At 34.9% G+C, this 22,404-nt stretch overlaps 1 protein-coding gene across 1 annotated transcript in view; it reads right to left on the bottom strand.

The window, feature by feature from the left end:
• The window catches only part of MIPOL1 (mirror-image polydactyly 1), a 304,146-nt gene that overhangs the window by 192,606 nt on the left and 89,136 nt on the right, over positions 1–22,404 (bottom strand). Inside the window, exons 6-7 of the mRNA XM_010588600.3 lie at positions 21,263–21,368; positions 1,678–1,807 (exon numbers count right to left, since the gene is read on the bottom strand). Of these exons, the coding sequence (XP_010586902.1) occupies positions 1,678–1,807; positions 21,263–21,368 (236 nt within the window). The remainder of the gene's footprint in view (positions 1–1,677; positions 1,808–21,262; positions 21,369–22,404) is intronic.

Raw genomic sequence — 22,404 nt, 5'->3', positions numbered from 1 at the left:
TGGTTAGCAGCCGAGCTCTTAACCGCTGTGCCACCAGGGCTTGCATACAAGTCCGTTAGCACACATACATATATTTCCTAGCTCCGTCTGCTAAGACGGCGTAGTAGTCGTAGCCCAGCAACAATGAGCATACTCAGCACCCAGATCTTGGCTTCTAATTATCATTCTTCAAGGATTCTTGGAGAAATGGTTGATTCTTGGGATGGTACAGGGAATACACGACATGACCCTGAAGTATCTATTTGGTAATGTCAGAAAGTAATAAATATCCACAAGTCCATACTGATATAAATAAATGACTGAATAAACAAATGAGGGAAAAGAGGCAAATTTCCTGTACAAAGGAAGCACAAATTATTTACATAAATATGTTCCCCTCCAGCATTTGGAACTTAACTCCCTCCCACCCATCCCCTATCCTTGAGTATGGGCTGTACTTAAGTGATTTGCTTCAAAAGAGTAGAGTGTGGATAGCAAGAAGGGGAGAAGTAACTATAGTGGAGACAATCTGCCAAAACTACCTTGGCCCAGTGATCAAGGTTAAAATCACTGGTACTAAGTCATACTGACAGTATGCACCCTTGAAATGATGTGATAAAAATGGCACTTCAGCTGTGGTCTTCATCCCCAAAACCCATAAGCCTAGTCTAAGCATAATAAAAACTTCAGACAAACCCAAATTGAAAGACATTCTATAAAATACCTGAGCAGTACTCCTCAAAACTGTCAAGGCCTTCAAAAACAAAGAAAGTCTATGAAACTGTGACAATTTAAACACTGTCATTGTTAGTATTATTTAATGATGTTTAATTTTTTCTCCTTAATGAACCTTGTTTAATTAGTACTTTTCTCTCATCCCCCACAGAGCCTAAAACAACACTGGGCAGGGAACAAATATGCAATAAGTATATTCATGATTATAAACACCTACATTCCATCTTTACAGGTAACATATTTCTAGATGCTGTAGGGCCTTTTTTACCCAAAGCATGTTCCTAGACTAGAAGCATTTTCATCATCTGAAAGTTTGTAAGAGATGCACAATCTCAAGGCCCATCTGGACTTACTGCACCAGAATCTGAAATTTTAAAAGATTCCCAGGTAATTAATATGTGCATTAAAAAAAATTGAGTACTTATTTCTAGGGCATTGTTTTCTATGTTTAGTCTATTATTTATCTCTATCAGAATCATATGCATTGCTAGTTATAAACATGGAGACTCTTAGGCTCCATTCTTTGCATATATCACTAAAGTTTAAGAGTCACAGGTGAAAGAACTAAAAAGTAGTGAAGAACAGCAGCAAGGCTATTAAGCAGAGAGCAGAAAAAGTACCCAGACTGCTGAAATAAATTTAAAAAATCGATAATAAAAAGGAGAGGGAAGAAAAGAGGAGCCCCAAAAGAAGGTAGAGTAAGGACATCAACAGAACTATGAAGCAGTGGAGAAAAGAAAGTAACTGTGCTGAAAGTGATGCACAATTTTTCTCAGTGATTGTTACCCTTAACATGCGAACTACTACTATAATGCGAAAGGTTTTAGAAAAAACTGAAAATTCCTAGTGTAATATAGAAGAATCAGTAACGTTTTTGAATATGTAGCCACAGATTATACCTGCACTTTATATATGCTCCTAATAGCTATATAAAATATATATTAGATTCAGATGTGCACGTACACTTTCAGAGACATTTCCATATGCTTGGCTCGTGCAATTGCTTCATCTCTCTCTTCATTGGCTAATCGCAGTCTAGACATCATAGCTTCATCGCGTTCCCTCTGTGCACAATATACTTCTTCAACCAGAGCTACAAAAATATAAGAGATTAATAAAAAGCAAAAATTATTTGTTATTTTTTAGGAATGTTTGTTTATTTCAATTGAATGGTTTCAAAGGCAGTATCAATTAATAGCTTCAGGCAATATTTTTAACAGCTACTGCATGCTCATAAAAAAGCAAAAATTAAAAACTCTAATATAATAAATGCTGTCTAATAATAATAATTCTGAAGTTGTAGGACAAATGAAACTCTCACATATACTGCTGACTATTGTCGCTAGTTGCTTTTAAGTGGTCCCTGACTCATGGCAGCCCCATGTGTTACAAAGTAGAACTTCTCAATAGGGTTTTATGACTAATTTTTACGAAAGCAGTTTGCCAGGCCCTTTATCCACAGAGCTGCTGCGTGGATTAGAATCACTAACCTTTAGGTTAGCAGCTGACTGCAAGCCACTTGCACCATGCAAGCTCATTATATATTGCTGATAGGATTGTATATTTTCATAACCATCTGAAGAACAATTAGGCAATATTTAGTAAAGTTGTAGATGTGTCTAACCTAAAGCCCACACTCATCGAGTTGATTCCGACTCACAGTAACCCTATAAGACAGAAGAGAACTGCCCCACAGGGTGTACAAGGCTGTAAATCTTTATGGAAGCAGACTGTCACATCTTTCTCCCACGGAACGGCTGCTGGGTTCAAACTGCCGATCTTTTCGTACAACCTAGCAACTTTCCTCTTTGATATACAGCCTAGAGAAGTTCTTGCACATGAATACAGGAAATACGTATAAAAAATGCTTACTGTAGCATTTTATTTGTATAGCAGAAATTTAGAAATACCCCAAAAGTCCATCAACATGAGCAGGAATAAACTGCTACACATTCATAATGGAATCTACCCAGCAATTAAAATGAATGATCTAGAGCAAGAGATGTTTTTGAACAAATCTCAAAAATGTTGGCAAAAATAGAAGATGTAAAGCAAAAAATTTCTACATGTTACTTATGGGTAGACACAATTAGTAAAAACATGCACGGAAACAACAAACGCCAAATTTAGGATAGTAGCTACGTCAGTGGGATAGGACAAGGAGAGGAAAAGAAATGGGATCAGGGAAGAGTACACAGAGGCACAGCTATGCTGGTTTTACACTGCACACCTGCAGGGCACACCATTTATATACTTTACAAGTGACATGTTTTAGATTTCTGCACTGCTGTACTGAAAGGGCTTTGATGTTACATGAAATCGCCATTTTTTAAGTATAACCTCCACTTTGCATACTTGAAATATTACATAACTTTTAAAATAATGCTTCTATTTTAGATGCACAGGAACTCAAATATCTAAATCACTAAACCGAATTTCATTTCTGCTGACAAATCATGAGCAATAACATTTCATCACAAATTAAATTTAGGAAAAATGTTTGACAGGTTTTTTGGTTTCTACAACATCGGTTTCCTATAAGATTTGTCATATATTAATGCAAAGTTAATTAAGAGAGTTACCACTGTAGTTACTTCAATTATACATAGTGGAAAAGAAACAGAATAAATCAAGTACATTTTTTCCATAACAGAGTACAAAATGTAACCTGCTGGTGGGACTGTAATATGGTACAGTCACAATGGAAAACAGTTAAGTAGATTCTTAAAAAGTTAACCATATACCTAGCATATGATTTAGTTATTATACGCATATCTATCCAAGAAAAACATGCCTATACAAAGACTTGAACATGAATATTCATAGTATCCTTTTTTCCCTTTTGTTAGCAAATTTTAATTTTTTAAATTGTGCTTTAAGTGAAAGTTTACAGATCAAGTTAATTGCTCATACAAAAATTTATACACACATTGCTATGTGACACTATAATGTGACAGCACACTCCACCTTTCCACCCCAGATTTCCTGTGTCCATTCAACCAGCTCCTGCCCCTTTCTGCCTTCTCATCTCGCCTCTGGACAGGAGTTGCCCATTTAGTCTCATGTATCTACTTAAACTAAGAATCACACCCCTCACCAGTATCATTTAGGTCTTACAGTCCAGTCTAATCTTTGTCTCAAAAGTGGGCTTCAGGAATGGTTTTAGTTCTGGGTTAACAGAGGGTCCAGGGGCCATATCTTCATATTTTCCGGGGTTCCTCCAGTCTCAGTCAGACCATTAAGTCTGGTCTTTTTACTATAATTTGAGTTCTGCACCCCACTTTTCTCCTGCCCCGTTAGGGACTCTCTGTTGTGTACCCTGACATGGCGGACATTGGTGGTAGCCAGGCACCATCTAGTCCTTCTGGTCTCAGGCTGATGAAGCATCTGGTTTATGTGGCCCTTTCTGTCTCTTGGGCTCATATTTTCCTTGTGTCTTTGATGTTCTTCACTCTCCTTTGCTCCAGGTGGGTTGGGACCAATTGATGCATCTTAGATGGCTGCTCACTGGCTTTAAAGACCCCAGACACCACTCACCAAAGTGGGATGCAGAATATTTTAATAAACTTTGTTATGCCAATTGACCTAGATGTTTCCTGAAACCGTGGTCCCCAGACCTCTGCCCCTGCTACCCTATTGCTCGAAGTGTTTGATCATATTCAGGAAACTTCTTAGCTTTTGGGTTACTCCAGTTGTGCTGACTTCCCCTGTACTGTGTGTTGACCTCCCCTTCACCTAAGATAATCCTAGCCTACCATCTAGTTAGTAAATAGCCCCCTACCTCCCTCCCCAACTTCATAACCATCAAAAAATGTTTTCTTCTGTATTTAAATCTTTTCTTGAGTTCTTATAATTGTGGTCTCATACAATATTTGTCCTTTTGCGACTGACCAATTTCACTTAGCATAATGCCCTCCAGACCCAAACACGCTATGAGATGCTTTGCAGATCCATCGTTGTTCTTTATCATTGCATAGTATTCCTTTGTGTGAGTATACCATAATTTGTTTAGCCATTCGTCCACTGAGGGGCACTCAGGTTGTCTCCATCCCTTTACCACTGTGAACAGTGCTGCCATGAACATGGCTATCCACATATCTAGTCATGTGACAGACACCCTTTCTCCAGGATACACTCCACGGAGTGGGATTGCTGTATTACTTCTGTTTCTAGCTTTTTAAGGAAGCACCAAATAGATTTCCAAAGTGGTTGTACCATTTTACATTCCCACCAGCAGTGTATAGGTGTTCTAGTTTCTCCACAATCTCTCCAACATTTATTATTTTATGTTTTTTTGAATTGATGCTAGCCTTTTTTTGTTGTTGTTGGGGTGAGATGGTATCTCATTGTAGTTTTGATCTGCATTTCTCTAATGGCTAATGATCGTGAGCATTCCCTCATGTATCTGTTAGCTGCCTGAATGTCTTCTTTGGTGAAGTGCCTGTGCATATCCTTTGCCCACTTTTTAAATGGGCTGTTTGTCTTTTTGTGGTTGAAATTTTGCAGTATCTTGTAGTTTTTAGAGATTTGACCCTGACTGGATATGCAGTGGTCAAAAATTATTTCCAGTCTGTAGGTTGTCTTTTTACTCTTCTGGTGAAGTCCTTGGACGAGCATACGTGTTTGATTTTTAGGAGCTCCCTGTTATCTAGTTTTTCTTCTGGTGTTTGTACATTGTTAGTAATGTTTTGTAATCTGTTCATGCCACGTATTAGGGCTCCTAGTGTTGTCCCTATTTTTAATTCCATAATCTTTATTGTTTTAGATTTTATATTTAGGTCTTTGATCCATTATGAGTTAGTTTTTCTACATGGTGTGAGGTATGGGTCTTGTTTCACTTTTTTGCAGATGGATATCCAGTTATTCCAGCACCATTTGTTAAAGAGACTGTCTTTTCCCCATTTAATGGACTTTCAGCCTTTGTCAAATATCACCTGCTCATAGGTGGATGAATTTAAGTCTAAATTCTCAATTCTGTTCCGTTGGTCTACGTATCTGTTGTTGTACCAGCACCAGGCTGTTTTGACTACCATGTTGACATAACAGATTCTTAAATCAGGTAATATGAAGCATCCCAATTTGTTCTTCTTCGGCAATGCTTTACTTATCCGAGGCCTCTTCCCTTTCCACATGAAGTTGGTGATTTGTTTCTCCATCTCATTAAAAACTGTCATTGCAATTTGGATGGGATTGCATTGTATCTGTAGATTGCTTTGGGTAGAACTGACGTTTTCACAATGTTGAGTCTTCCTATCCATGAGAAAGGTATATTTTTCCACTTATGTAGGTCTCCTTTGGTTTCCTGCAGTACTGTCTTGTAGTTTTCTTTGTATAGGTCTTTTAAGTCTCTGGTTAGACTTATTCTTAAGTATTTAAGTTTTGCTGGATATATACTTCTTGGCTGGCAAGCATTCCCCTGTTCCCTAGGCTTTATATATGGCACCCCATTGCCTTCTTGCCTGCATGGCTTCTGCTAAGTAGTCTGAGCTTAGTCTTATTGACTGTCCTTTGTAGATGGCTTTTCATTTATCCCTAGCTGCTCTTAAATTTCTCTCTCCTATCTTTGGTTTTGGTAAGTTTGATTATAATATGTCTTGGTGACTTTCTTTTGGTATCTACCTTGTGTGGGGTTCGATGAACTTCTTGAATAGATAGTCTCATCTTTCACGATATCAGGGAAATTTTCTGCCATCACATCTTCAACAATTCTGTCTGTGTTTTCTGTTATCACCCCCTCCCCATTCTGGTATTCCAATCACTTGTAGGTTATTCCTTTTGATAAGAGTCCCACATAATTTTCAGGGTTTCTTCTTTTTTAATTCTTTTATCTAATTTTTCCTCAAGTAAGTTGGTGTCAAGTGCTTTGTCTTCAATCTCACTAATTCTGCCTTCCATTGCCTCAATTCTGCTCCTATGACTATTGTCTGTATTGTTCATCTTTTGGATTTCTGTTTGCTGTTTGTCTCTCTACAGATTCTTGCAGCCCATTAAATTTGTCATTATGCTCTTGTATAACCTTCTTGAGTTCCTCGATTGCTTTGTCTGTGTGTCCTTGGCTTGTTCTGCATTTTGGCTGATTTCCTTTCTGATCTCTTGAAGAGCTCTATATATTAATATTTTGAATTCTACCTCCACTAATTCCAAGAAATTATCTTCCTCTGGAAGGTTTCTCGAGTCTTTGTTTTGGGTGTTTGCTGAAGCCTCATGGTCTGCCTCATGACTGTTGTCTCCAAGCCACCAATAAGTTATTCTATTTATTTATTTTACGTTTGCTTACTGTGTTCCAGCTTCTTGTTTTGTTTTGATATGCCCAAATAGACTGGCCGTGTGAGCTGGTTTGATTATTGGTACCACTGAAGTTCTCACGTCATGTCACCACGTGGTCAGTGCTGTTACTATGTATATGAGCCCAGGAGTCCGTTTACTCTTCTTGTATGGATTGAGCTCAGGTATCCAGGTAGTCAGTCACCAAGTGTACGGTGCAGGCTCTCACCTACAGTTCTAGACAAGCAGGGGTGACTGGAGTAGGCACAAGTATCTGGATGCAATAGGGGTCATGCACTGAGCAAGGCAGGGGCCTGACGGCTGCCTCTGAGCATCTGGAAGGAAAGCATTCCCCTGTTCCCTAGACCACGTAGGTGGGTGGGTTTTGCAACCAGACTACAGGCACACAGTGCTGTTGGCTTTAAGGACTGGGAGGTACTACTTATTCCTGAACCCATTTCACAGGTGGCTACATGGTGTGGGTGAAGCCTACCTGTGATGTGGGTAGGTGAGGGCCCCGCTTAATGGGCAAAGTAGTATCAAATATCACAAATCTGCCACTCTACCTTATAGCTGAAACAATTGAAAATAGGCTTCAGGTATATACCCTGTTATATTGTGGTAATGAGGGCTTATGCTGTTAAAATGGGCCCACACAGGTCTATGCAGGGGTGAAAGGCATTCCAAGTCCATGGAACCCTTACACCTATGCCTAGGCAACGGGGCCGTATCTGCCCTGAGTTCCTGGCTTAGGGAAGCTAGCCGATTCTTTTTCCTGTTTGTTAATTTGTCCCCTCTCCAAAGCCAGGAGAACAGCTCAGGGCACACGACAGGTCCTACTTCTGGCCCAGGGGACATGGCAATTGCTGAAGCCAGCCCAGGACCCAGTGCACAGAGGGGAGGGGGCAGGTAAATGGGAGAGAAGTTCCCAAAGGGGGTGTTTTTTGATCCACACAGTAGGTTAAACGCATGTACTTATCTTTTGTTGACTGTCACTTCTCACTCGTTCTGGAAGCTTGAGTAGACTCTACGCCACCTAGTCTGTCCTGATGTGGAAAATGCATCCCAAGTGCTACTGCTTACCTAGCCACACATGCCAGCCAACCCAGCGTGCAGGGTGCCAGTTCCCGCTGGGTCAGGTCCGGCAACTCCTCACTGCTTCTGAACTGTCTCTTCCCCCCACCACTCAGTCTGATTCCTCAACTTTGCCTTTGATGTTCACAGCTCCTGGACTGTCGTATATAATCGATTCACTTGTTTTTTCGGGTCTTTGTTGTAAGAGGGACCACAGGAAGCATCTGACTACTCTGTCATCTTGGGCCCGCACTCTTCATAATACCAAAACTAGAAACAACTGAAATTTCTATCAACTGGGGGATGGATAAACAAAACATATGACAAACTGTACTGGAACAACTGGATATCCATATGCATAAAACTGAATGCTTTGGCAGTTTAGATAAGCTTAATTAAGAACTGTTTCATCCTAATACATGGCATTAACAGAATACAAATCATAACTAACAACACAAACTCCAGAAGATAAGCTAGATAATTGGAATCTTCTAAAAATTAAACACTCTCATCAAAAGACTTCACCAAAAGAGTAAAAAGAGAACCTACAGAGTGGGAAAAAAAACTTTGGCTATTACAAATACAACAAAGGTCTAACCTCTAAAATCTACAGGAAAATCCAACACAAAAAAATTTTAATCCAATTAAAAAATGGGTAAAGGAAATGAACAAGCACTTCACCAAAGAAGACACTCAAGCAGCTAACGGACACATGAGGAAATGCTCGCAATCACTAGCCATTAAAGAAATGAAAATCAAAATTAAAATGAGATACCATCTCACCCCAACAACCTACAGAGTGGGAAAAAAAACTTTGGCTATTACAAATACAACAAAGGTCTAACCTCTAAAATCTACAGGAAAATCCAACAAAAAAAAATTTTAATCCAATTAAAAAATGGGTAAAGGAAAGGAACAAGCACTTCACCAAAGAAGACACTCAAGCAGCTAACGGACACATGAGGAAATGCTCGCAATCACTAGCCATTAAAAAAAATTAAAGAAATGCAAATCAAAATTAAAATGAGATACCATCTCACCCCAACAACCTAGAGAGTGGGATAAAAAACTTTGGCTATTACAAATCCAACAAGGGTCTAACCTCTAAAATCTATGGGGAAATCCAACAAAAAAAAATTTTTAAAAACCAAAAAAACAGAAAATAACTTGTTGGAGAGGTTGCGGGGAGACTGAAACTCTTACGCACTGCTAGTAGAAATGTGAAATGATACAACCGTTTCGGAAAACATTATAGCTCTTCCTTAGAAAGCTCGATATAGAAATACCATGTGATCCAGCAATCCCACTCCTAGGAATATATCCTAGAGAAATTAGAGTCATCACACAAATAGACATATGCACACCTGTGTTCACTGCAGCATTGTTCACAACAGCAAAAACACAGAAAAAACCGATGCCATAAAACAATATGTGTACTAATTGTTTAATGAGAAGCTAGTTTATTCTGTAAACTTTCATCTAAACTATAAGAAAAATAAATAAATAAAAAGAAATTGTTTCTTGTTATAAACATATACTTTGGAAGTACCAGTATTTCTCATCACAATTTTCGCAGTTTTTTGTTTTGTTTTTTGTAGTGTTATTACTCTCATTTGGTTGTCTACGGCTGTATTATTCTGCTACCATAAATCAACTCATCATGCTGATTTGAAAGAAACCTCTGCCCAGAATGAGTATACAATAATGAGTTTTATTTGTCCCTATTATTTCTATACTATCTCCTCCTGGCAAGAACTGTCAACAGCTTAGAGAAAGCAGCATGATGTACTGGCAAGAATATGGGCTTGGATCCAGATCCAAGGTGTTAACATACTAAAATTAGGCAGCCTCGATTTTTTTAATTTCTTACATTATTTTAGTCACAGTTCAGGTGGACAGGATGTATATATGGTTGTTCGGGAAAATTAAATTAGATAATATATATAAAGTCCTTGGCCAAACAAAACTGAATTTCAATAAATGTTAGCTCTATTCCACCACCCTCAATCTATAAATTCACAACTCAACTTTATTCCTAGCCACATTAAAAATGTGGTTTTTATCAGTTTGGGCCATTTGTCTTAAAAAAAAGATCCTGTTCAAAAAGTTTTTTTTGTTTTTGCATTTTTCACTGATGTGCAAAAATTTTTAAGAAAAACAAGGAAAAAAAACTTTTCCAGAACCTATTGTATATATGTACTGCACAATATAATGATTCAATAACTTATACACAATATCATGATATTCTAAGATGTTTAAAATTTTTTACATTATAAAATACTTCCAAGATAGAATGGACAAAATGAATATAAATACTGGTCAAAGTATAGATTAACATGCATATTATATTGCCCTAAACTATGCTGGTATATTCAAAGGTTAAAATACTAATCACTAAACTTTAAATGCCAATAAGCTTTCTATCAATTCTGTACAGTGTGATGAAATCTTTAAAAAGTGACGTTTAAAATAAGCTGTGTTCTACTTTATATACAATAGAACCTGATGAAAGAGGTAAGATTAGCAATAGCAAGGACATTAGCAGTTATCTCTATATTTAAAGGTAAATGATTTACACAGAGGGCTTATTTGGTCCTGTGTGATCAAGAGAAAACATTTTTTCCCCTCCTAGTGCCATTTCAAATCCAAAGATGTACATGTGTACTTAAAGGAGATTACCGTCTGAGTATTCTAAGGTTAAACTTTAAAATGCCAGAAGAAAATACGGATAATATAGCTCTATATTTTAGAAATAATGAGAAAAGTTTTCCAAAATGAAGGTATTACCAAAGTATTACAAATACAAATAAACACGTATTTGGTTACGTGTAAAATTTTTTGGTTATGAAAAACCTGATCCTTTCTAGAATTTAGTACTTTTAAAGGGTCAATATGCAACTCTCAAACATTTTAAGCATAGAAAACTTAATTGTAAACACTGAGCTTTTCCTAGGTAGATAACTATTACAAAGTTCACTAGAAAATCAATATAGCATTTTAGTTGGAATTTGCTCATTAAACACTCACAGCTCTAATGCAAATTATGATGGAATGAATAAAGCAAATACGCATGCTTCTTTCTTTTTATTAAATGTAAAATCTGCTGTTAATTGCATCTCGTATGTCATACAAACTTTTCTCCTTAACTATTAAATAGAAGCTTTAACAAAAGTCATTAGAGATTCTCTTTCTTTGACTTGAATAAATTTCAATATTTGTTCAGTAAAGGTTCACAGCAGTTAAATTACATTAACAAATATTATTAGCTACTATGTAAGCCAACCAAGTAAAATACTTATATTGTAGGTAAAACAAATCATTGGGTGTTTACAATAATATTTGGATATCTCCATTTTTAAACATGGTTATCAAATATCCTATAATTCTTAGTCAAATGAGAAAGCTTCAGAGAGGATCACCCCCACTTTCCACTAAATACTCAAATTTGTTTAGTAAGCTAATTGTTTTCTAATATGGGCAAGAGTAAATATGAAGAAGCTGAACCATACTAAGTATGAATTTATTGAGTCAAGACAGAGTACATATTTTCTTAGTAGAACCTGAGTCTATTGACAAATCCAGATTCTACACTTTTCAAACTACTTTCAAAATTACTAGAAATGAGACAGCATATTAGAAATCATGCTAGTTTAGATAGATCATGAGTCTCTAAATAACATAATTTAGAGGACAGACATTTTTCAGGAAAGAGAAATCCGTTAACATCCTTAAACAGTTACATAAATAGAAAAGGTTGAATTAAAAAAAGGAAAAAAATCATTAAGATTTAAAACTTATCAAATCAATCGCTGAATACAATTAATGCTCAGACATTCTAAGCAACATAGACAGGCAATAGTTTTATAAAAGACGGGCCTTTGCTATATAGAAAGAATCTCAGATTCTATGAATATCTACATTTATTGCTTGACATGAAGATTAACCATTTGGGGGGATTTATGATGATGTTAAATGGATTCTTTGAAAACATCAAATATTATAGTAATCAATGTTTTATGAAATCACCACATACATATACATTCCAGAATCACAACCATTAGTTCTTTTTTTTCTTTTTTAATGTCATTAAAAAAGATAAATTTTAACATAGGTGGTAAACTCCCTATACCAGTAGAAAACTAACCAAATCTACTCTAAGTAATTTTATGCTTCTGTTTTTTGGAATCACAATGCCAGATTCAGCTTATTATTCCAGAATTTCTTTCACAAATCACACTATTACGTTCTTTCTAAAACTGGATTTGAATTTATTACTTTACATGAAAATTTATAATAACCTTTCCTCACTAAAAGAAATAAAGGCTCATTGTAAAAATTTAGAGAAGACAGGAATACTTTACATAGTTTTGTAACTTTCTGCATGTTTTTAAAATACATAGACTATATTCCCATATTCTTCAGTATTCTTCAAAAAATCTAAAATAATGCATGGAATTTTATCACTTTGATATGCCATATTTTAATCAACCAAGATGCTTCTAATTTTAGATTTTACACTGTTCTCAACTGTTCACTATATAAATAACACTGTAATGAACATCTTTGTATACAGAACTTTATGTGTGTATGTGTGTGTATGTGTGTATATGTATGTATATACAGTTAATTTCTTAGGAAAATTCCTAGAAATATTACTAGATTAAAAGTCAGCTTTTTAAGCCCTAATATATGCTGTCAAACTTTTCTCTGTAAAGGTGCTATTAACTTATACCCACCAATACTAGAGAAACTGTTGAAGATTAATTAGGAAATTATACAAAATACTAAGTTTAAATTTCTGAGGAACAAAAGAACTTTTTGAAAATAAAACTCTCAATTATTTTATACATATTTTAGAACAGGTAACTCTAAGACTAATAACGCTTCCTAAAACTCTGCTCTATATTTACATTCAGATATTTAACATAGATATCAGAGCTACAATTTTTAATGTAATATAGTTATTTATCCCCTAAAGTATTAAAATAAACATCAATTATCTTGTATATTTTTGAAATATAATTGTAACAATATTTGACTTATTTATTGCACAGAATATCTGCACTAAAATTTAAAAGGTATCAGTATGAAAATATTGTGAAAAATACCTCTACCTAAACTTTTTCCAAGATTATTTCCTCTTTGGAATCAATTGAATATTTGGAAAAGTCTTAAAATCATTGTCTGAAAAGTTTTCTATTATTTCTGTTTTAATTACCATAACTATATTAAAAAAAACATGCTCTCAAATACTTGATGTCATGCTACAGTCCATGGTAAACCATTCCTAATAAACATTTTTAATTGTTGGCTGTTATCATGCATAATAGTTTCTCTGTGGGGGGGGGCAGGGGGGAATTTTTTATGGAGGATACGAATTGGCCACATTTCACCCTCAAGCATTATTTGACCTGGAATTCACTGTAATTAATCCTGACTCATATCCATTTTTTTTTTTCATATCCATAGGACTCTCCACCTAAAGATGGTAATATAATCAATGTTCTATCTGCTATACTTCACAGACAGGGATCTTTTTGTTCTTATCTGAAATTATAGGCCGTATTCCTGAAATCTTTTTTCCTTCCCAATTAAAAAATGTGTGCATGCCTGTGTAGTTAATGCTCCATTATAATTTAATGCATTTAAGGTCTTCAGGTATCAAACTAAAGGTTATCACATTTTATTAATGCCCACTATATATACAGAAAAATGGGACTCCTATGTGTATTATTTCTTAAAAGCGTATAATGCTATTTTTTCTTCTGCTACATAGAACTGACTTTTGTTCTTCTTAATCATTAGTTAATGCCATCTGAGATACTCTGTGCATTTTTTTTACAAGAGTACAATGTAAATATTTTCTACTATACAATGATGATTTTCTTCACACTAATTGTTTGGCATGTCTTAATAGTGTTGCTTAAATGGTATATTACATAGCTACTACACATTTAAGATTTTAACCTGAATAGAAAAATTTAAGTTGTAAATTCCCGAAAATTTATATCCTAATCTTTTGGACAACAACAATTAAACTCCTCCCTTCGCCATCAAAGTAACATCCTCTATAATAAAAAGGGCTCGGCAATGTTTTTGTTTACAAAATATTAGCCCAAATTTGAGCACACAGAAAAAAATATGTTTAACGAGGAAAAAAAAGGCAGATTAAATGCTCACATCATCAGTAAAATAAACTAGGCAAATTAATTATGTAAATGTTGGATTATACATTGTTAAAATATAGTTTAGATAGATGAGAGATAGACAGAAAGATAGATTTATAAACACAATACTTAGGAACTAAAGGAGTTCTTTTGGCTAAAGCCCAAGATTGGCCTTATTTTAGTTTAATTGGAAGAGGATCTCAAATTCATCTTCTCCATGAGATATCAGGAACCTGGATTTCTCTTTGTACCAAAGGTTAATAAGAAATGTGTCTGCAAAAGTCAAACAGCATTAAATACCAAAAACTGATTATTATTCTACAGGAGTTGTACTGTCATTCATAATCTCTCCATGCTCCAACCTTCCACAGCTAATCTTTAATGGATGACATGCAAGAAAGAAAAATAACTAACATATAAAGCAGACTCCAAAGTGAGCTTCTAAGAAATAGAAAAGTAAGGCTTTTAAAGAAACATAAATAATTTAAATGTCACAAAAATAACTTACCAGAAAAACCATTTAAATAAATACTCATGTAAAATTTAAACATCATCTGTACACAGAAAATGCAATAGAATAATAAAAATTAAAGAGAATTACCCTAAACACTAGACAATTTCCACTGAGGTTGTTTAGAAAAAATGAAAGGTTTAATTGAACAAGTTATATTTAAAAGTTATAACAGAATCACTGATCTAAGAGTAAATTAATGGATACCAATCAGGCCATACAACATTATCTCTCATTTTTAGAATCAATTTAACTAAAACAAATTTTGAAATGTTTGTGGTTTGATCACTTTGTTTAGGTGAGAAGAGATACACACCTAAAGGACAAAGATTCAATGTTTCTGCCACACTTCTCTAAAATATCTCTAATATTTTCAGGTCATACATGTTAACAATTATCACATACTATTACCCACATGTATGATTTAATGAGTCAAAACACAGTAAAAAGTCCTAAACAACTACTTAGAGATAATATTTTCCCAATGTAAAGAGACAGGGAGTCAGCTAGGCATTTCGGCTTTTTCTAAAAAAAAAAAACTTATTTTTTTTCCTTTATTTCCTCTCTGTAAAGATCAAAGAAATAGTTTCCAAATTTTTAAGCTTTCAAAAATCAAGGAAAAATAATAACAGGATCAAATGAAATAATAAAGATGTTTTATAAACTAATTTTTTAAAAAGACATACAAATCAATTCTTTGTGAAACATAATTAAATATAAGTAACTATACCCACGGCCATCAAGTTGATTCGAACTCATAGCAACCTCATAAGGTTTTCAAAGCTGTACATCTTTACAGAAGCAGACAGCCACATCTTTCTCCTGTGGAGCTGCTAGTGATTTTGAACTGTTGACCTCTCAATTCACAGTTGAACACTTTAGCCACTGTACCACCAGAGCTCCTTTAATTAATGATATTCATTGCCGTCGAGTTGATACCAACTCATAGGACCCTATAGGACACAGTAGGGTCCTACAGAGTTTCCAACGAGCAGCTGGTGGATTCAAACTTCCAATCTTTTGGTTAGTGGCTGAACTCTTAACCACTGCGCCACCAGGGCTCTACTTAAACAACTATAGGATAGTATTTATATAACTAAACAACTGTTAGTAACACACTGAATATGTTCTCTATTAAATCAAGAAGTCTAAGAAAACAAGATGGTGACACCATCATCAACATCTTAAAATCATAATTACCATTTACTGAGTGCCTCCTAAAGGTTAAGCACTTCAAAAACATTATCTCATGGCAACCCATAGAGTAGGTTTTAACTAAGGCTTAGTGAGGCTGTCGTTTACACACAATAAATGGTGAAAAGATTAGAACAAAGGTCTCAATCCAAAGCCTGAGCTTTAATCGCTACCTAGCACGTTATACAAGGAACTCTGGTGGTGCTGGTTAAGTGCAGTGCTGGGCTGCTAACCAAAAGGTTGACGGTTCAAACCCAGAGGAGGAGAAAGATGTGGCAGTTTGTTTCCATAAAGATTACAGCTTTGGAAACCCTATAGGGCAGTTCTACTCTGTCCTATAGGGTCACTATGAGTTGGAATCGACTCACTGGCAGCAGGTTTGGTTTTTTGTTTTAGTGTATTACACTAGTGCATTACGATTGAGAAGTGATTGTGGTCAAACGCTTGAAATCCCAAGTATGTCTTATTTGCTAATGTATGTTCAGTGCCTATCTCAGTGCCTAGTATATAACCAAAACCAAAAAACCAAACCCTCTGCTGTGGAGTCGATTCCAACCCATAGCAACTCCATAGACAGAGTAGAACTGCCCCATAGGGTTTCCAAGGAGCAGCTGGTGGATTCGAGCTGCCACCCTTTTGGTTAGCAGTCATATCACTTACCCACTGCACCATCAGGGCTCCTAGTACATTAACAAGTCCCTAATAATTTTTTTTTTAAATAAATAATTCTTGATTGATTTCCAAAGGTGCCAGCATAGTTCCTATAAAATATTAAGTGCTGATAAAGGTTATCTATGGTGATGATGATAATGACAATGATGGTGATGTAAGATAAGGAGAAGAAGGTAAAGGGCCAACCATATGAGATTTTAACATGATAGAGGACGCAACTGAATTCAAAACTTCCAATAAGATTACAATGACAGTAGTAACATTATTTAAAACCATCAGATCAGGGAAGTAAAGTTACAGGCTTAAAGACAATAATAATAGTTTATATGAAGGTTATCATAGGTACACACTGATTAAAGCCAGAGTCCTTTGTATATCATTTCCTTCATTTCAGATTCATATTTTAGTAAAAGGCATTATTACCACTGAGAAATTTCCTCATCATCAAATCCTTTATTTTTCAGTTTATTTTCCTTTTAAAATCTATTACAGTAAATCATTAATTTTTAACAAAAATATAAACAGAATGAAAATCTTTTCATAGTTTCTGGTGAAACAAATCTGGTGAAAAAAATCTTATCAAAGACTTAAGAATTTCATAAGAGTAAGAATAATAAAAAATATTGCTACAACTTACTGAGTACCACTTATATACTAGGTACTTAATGTATATTGTATCTCTCATCCTTAAAATATTTTTATAAATTAATATTTATATTTTATGTGCAGGAAAATAGGCTTGGAGACGTTAACTTGCCCAAAGGCACACAGTCAATGTTAGCATCTACCTTAGTTATCTACAGCTGCTAAAACAGAAATACCACAAGTGGATGGCTTTAAAAGAGAAATTTATTCTCTGACACTCTAGGAGGCTAGAAGTCCCAATTCAGGTGCCAGGTCCAGGGGGAGGCTCTGTCTCTCTGTTGGAAGGTCCTTGTCATCAATCTTCCCCGGCCAAAGAGCTTCTCTGCACAGGGACCTTGAGTTCAAAGGACACGCTATTCTCCTGGCTCTTGTTTCTTGGTGGTACCTGAGGTCTCCAGGTCTCTCTGCTCACTTCTCTCTTTTATATCTCAAAAGAGATTGACTTAAAACAGAACCTAATCTTGTAGATTGAGCCCTGCCTCATTAATATAACTGCTGCTAATCCCTCCTCATTAACATCATAGACGTAGGATTTACAACACACAGGAAAATCACATCGGATGACAAAATGGTGAGCAATCACACAATACTGGGAATCATGGCCTAGCCAAGTTGACACACATTTTTGGGGGACAAAATTCAATCCATAACAGTGTCAGAGCTGTGATTTAAACTTGGGTCAATCTGAGTCCAAGGCTTTTGGTCTTTCCATTGCTTCAAATTCCCTCTCAGAATCGGGTGCCTCCTGTTTTATATGGCTTTGATTATACCAGATTCTTATTCAATCAGGTAGGAAATCAAAATGGACTAGCATATATATATATATATATATATATATATATATATATATATATAATGCAAGTTACATAATACACATAATGATATGAATAAGAGGAGTATTTGAAAGACAAGAAAAATGGCATGGGTAAAATGGCAAGACTTGATCACGGCCATCCTACGGATTTCATAAACTTTGATTTATTTGGTCATTGTGTTTTAAACCTATCAAGGAATTACATGAAGGTTAAAACCAGTGGCCACCGAGTTGATTTTGACTCACGGCAACCCCACACATGTCAGAGTAGAACCATACTCCAGATAGCTTTTAATGGCTGTGATCTTTTGGAAGTAGAGCACCAGGCCTTTCTTCCAAGGCTCCTCTGGGTGGATTCAAACTGCCAATCTTTTGGTTAGCAGCTGAGTGCTTAATCATTTGCACTACTCAGGGACTCCTATATTAACATTGTTACTGTTGTTGTTGGCTGCCATCAAGTTGATTCCAACTCATAGCGATCCCATGTGACAGAACAGGCTGCCCCACAGGGACTTCTTGGCTGTAATCTTTATGAAGTAAATTGCCAGTTCTTTCTGCTGCAGAGCTGCTGGGTAGATTTGAACCACCAATCTTTTGGTTAGCAGCCAAGTGCTTAACCCTTGTGCCACCCTGGCTCCCTTATACGAAGATAACAAATAATTAAAAGAAAACCTATATTGCATCTTTAAAAGTAATGTTTACTTTTTCTACTTCTAAATCGAATACATGCTCATTGCACAAAACCTTTTTGGAAAGGTTAGAAAACTCTTAAGAGATTAACGAAACCAAAAAAATCCAAACCAGCTGCTATCAAGTTTATTTCAACTCATGGTGACCCCATGTATGCAGAGTAGAACTGCATTCCATAGAGTTTTCCATAATTAAGGCAGCCATTTATAAACTTAAATTCAGGGCTTTCTTCCGAAGCACCACTGGGTGGGCTCGAACTGCCAACCCTTCAGTTATTATTCAAGTGCTCAACTGTTTGTGCCACCCAGGGACTCCTAAGGCATTCATACTTCCACTTAAAGACCATCAAAATTTGCTTCTCATTTTATAAACATATATGTAGATACATTCTTCTTAAAACAAAGTTATATCATAAATACAGTTTTCCTCCACTTCTTTCACTTAAATTGAGTCATGAATATTTTCTCATATCATCAAATATTCTTCAGAAATGCTTTTTTACTTATTGCATGATACCTCATAGCTTACATATACTAATTTATTTAACCATGGTGACACAGTGGTTAAGTGACTGGCTGCTAACAGAAAGGTCAGTGGTTTGAACCTATCAGCTGCTCCACAGGACAAAGGTGTGGCAGTCTGCTTCCATAAAGATTTACGGCCCTTGAAGCCCTATAAGGCAGTACTACTCTGTTCTATAGGGTCACTATCAGTAGGAATTGACTCAATGGCAATGGGTTGGTATATGTTAGATTATTATTACTTGCATTGCTATTATAACTAATACTGAGATGAATATCCTTATATATAAACCATTGGGTTCCTATTTCCCTATAATATCTCATATTTTAGTACATTACTTTAAAAACTATAGACATATGTTGAGGAGACTATAAAAACATACTAAACCATCTTTCAAACACTTAACATTTACTAAGATAATACTTTGTCATTCATGAGAAATATTTTAATAACAAGAATCATAAAATAATCAGTCTTATGGTATTTTCCCTTTTATGTATGCCTGATTCAAATTGTTTAGTCAAAGAGAACCCTTAAATATATGTCAATCAATATTTGAAAAATATGTTTAGCCATATTGTAGAAAAGTTTAAGGAAAAGAGTAAATATTATCAATTAATGAGTTTCCCCTCCAAAAGATAAAGGAACTATGCAAAAATATTAATTTATAATTTTCTGTAAATCATGAGGGACCAAATTTTATTAAATTACTTTTGTAAAACACTCTAAGTTAAATTACTATGAAAACAACTCAAAACAAATGTGTTTCTTGTGATACTATCCTAGCAATTAGTATACATGCATATACATATGGCTATAAAAAGCCAAGAAACTTTCAAGTTGTTCTAAATTTACACCTGAATTATTAATTTTCAACATACTGTTTTCCTTAAAATATATAATTCTACTTCCCCCCTAAAAAAGAGAAAAAATCATGGTAGTTTAATATTAACAGAAAAGCAAACATTTGGTATTCAGCTGGAGTACTTATTTATGGTTATTTTGGTTATATTTTCATTATGCTGTTTAGTTCTATTTTCCACAGTAATATTTTGAAGATAGGCTGTACCTAGGCTATACCTCTTAATCATACCACTATGTAAAATATCAGAATTCTTTCATATATGCAACCAGGTTAAGGGGTTTATAAAGCATGATTATAATCTCAGATTAATCACAAAATATAATTGTTTCTTAAAATCATTTCAGTTGATATGTGTTAATAGAAGTGCTCTCTAAAATGCCTCTGAATCCTAGTATTTTATTCTTTGAAATTTCTACTTCCTTAACACACTAAAACAATGTGAGGAGGAGAGTCAAAGTTATATATATACGGAGAACACAGACTACTCAGAATCATCTGATCACACCTGAAACATATCTCAGATACATTAAAAAAATTTCTCCTTGTAAAGACGTATGAGTAAAACTAGACCCCCAAACATAATTAAGGCAGCCATTTATAAACTTTGGCAACCTTTCAATTTAAGCTTCTCAGGGAAAATATGATCTTTATCATCATCCACATCATCAGACAAAAATTTATTAATTGCACAAAATAGATTTTTGAATCAAATGCAGGTTTCCATTGGCAATGACTATATGACTGTCTTCATACAAAGGAGAAGTATTTCCTCTGAACGAGCTAAAACAATAAGTGGTATTTGAACTGCTAGTTGAAAGGTAGAGGCACTGGTAATCATTATTTCCCCTTGTTTGTTCAGGCCCTTCCAACAAAACAAACAACCTTTTTGTGATTGGATTGACATGGTGTTAACAATGCATTTAATGCCCAAATCAGTATGAATACAGGTAAAGCTCTTACTAATACCAGGACCAGGATGTTAAAGCCACCTATTTTTCAAGCAGCCAAAAAAAAAAGGAGAGAAAGATCATCCCCTCCTTTGGCAAACAAGCTAGTAGTCAGTAAGCCACATCATTTAACAACCTTGTGTATGATTCTTAAGGCCATAAGTTAATACTCATCTATTATACCTGCAGTCTTTGCAGCAATTTCAGCTTCTGTTGCTCTCTCTTGGAGTTCCAGCTTAAGCTTTAATTTTCTCTGTTCCTTATCTTCTTTAGTCAGTTTTTCTTGAAGCTGAAACACATTGACATATTAAAGAGATGTTTATCTGACAAATATCCAGTAGAAGTATAACAAATTCCAAAGGACAACTGTTCTTTCCTCAACAGTTATGTCTTACTACCTAAGTATATAACTCAAAAAAAAAAAAAAAAGTATTTTAAGGTTCTAAATATTTTATAAAGTAAAAATTATTGCATTGATAAAGAAATTGTAAAAACATTTTAATATGCATTGATTTTCTGTGTGTGAGGGCGACTGAAATTAACAGGAACAACAAGGTTATTAAAAATAACTACAACAAAGAGCTACCTCATCAATTCTTTTATTTTAAAGCAAGAGACTTAGAACAGACTATCCTAATAAAACAACGCACAGCACAGCTTTACATCTTTGCTTAGTAATTCCAATATTTTGAAACAAAGTTAATTAAGATAATAATCTTAATATCTGATACAAATCTTCCTTTGAGAATGCTATTCCATCATATCCTATTTTAATTGGGATTGGCACCTGACTCATAATATACATATAAAAAATAAATACTAAATGAAAGAACAGAAAATATCTCATGCTCTCACACAGAATCCCTCCAACTTTTTTTAATTCCTCTCTAGGCTTCACTCATTTGTGCTGTTTTCTATCAGACAGCTCAACATTACTAATATTATGCTTCAGTTTGATTCAGCCAAATAACTAGAACATTAAAATCAGAAAAAAAATTTGAAGAGGTAAAAAAAAAATACAGTAAATGAACATGAAAGGTAGTTATGCTCAATGGAATGTATGGAGAAAAAGAGCCAGAAAAGAAGATAAAACATGATATAACAAACCTGAATTGGATTAGACAAAATGAAAAGAAATAAAATACATAAGGCAAAGGACAATAATTGCCACATCTTGCTACCTTAAAGTTTAATTACATATATTATTGAGGTGAAATACAGGGCACAGATACTAATAAAAAAGAGAAAAAGTTAAAAAGGTAACATGAGACCAATGCATTATATTTTTTATTCCCCATAATTCTGAAGTAAAACTTGAATGAATT

This window comes from Loxodonta africana, chromosome 10, assembly GCF_030014295.1.
Source record: "Loxodonta africana isolate mLoxAfr1 chromosome 10, mLoxAfr1.hap2, whole genome shotgun sequence".
NCBI classification, from domain to species: domain Eukaryota; kingdom Metazoa; phylum Chordata; class Mammalia; order Proboscidea; family Elephantidae; genus Loxodonta; species Loxodonta africana.
This window is presented reverse-complemented; position numbering and strand designations above follow the sequence as displayed.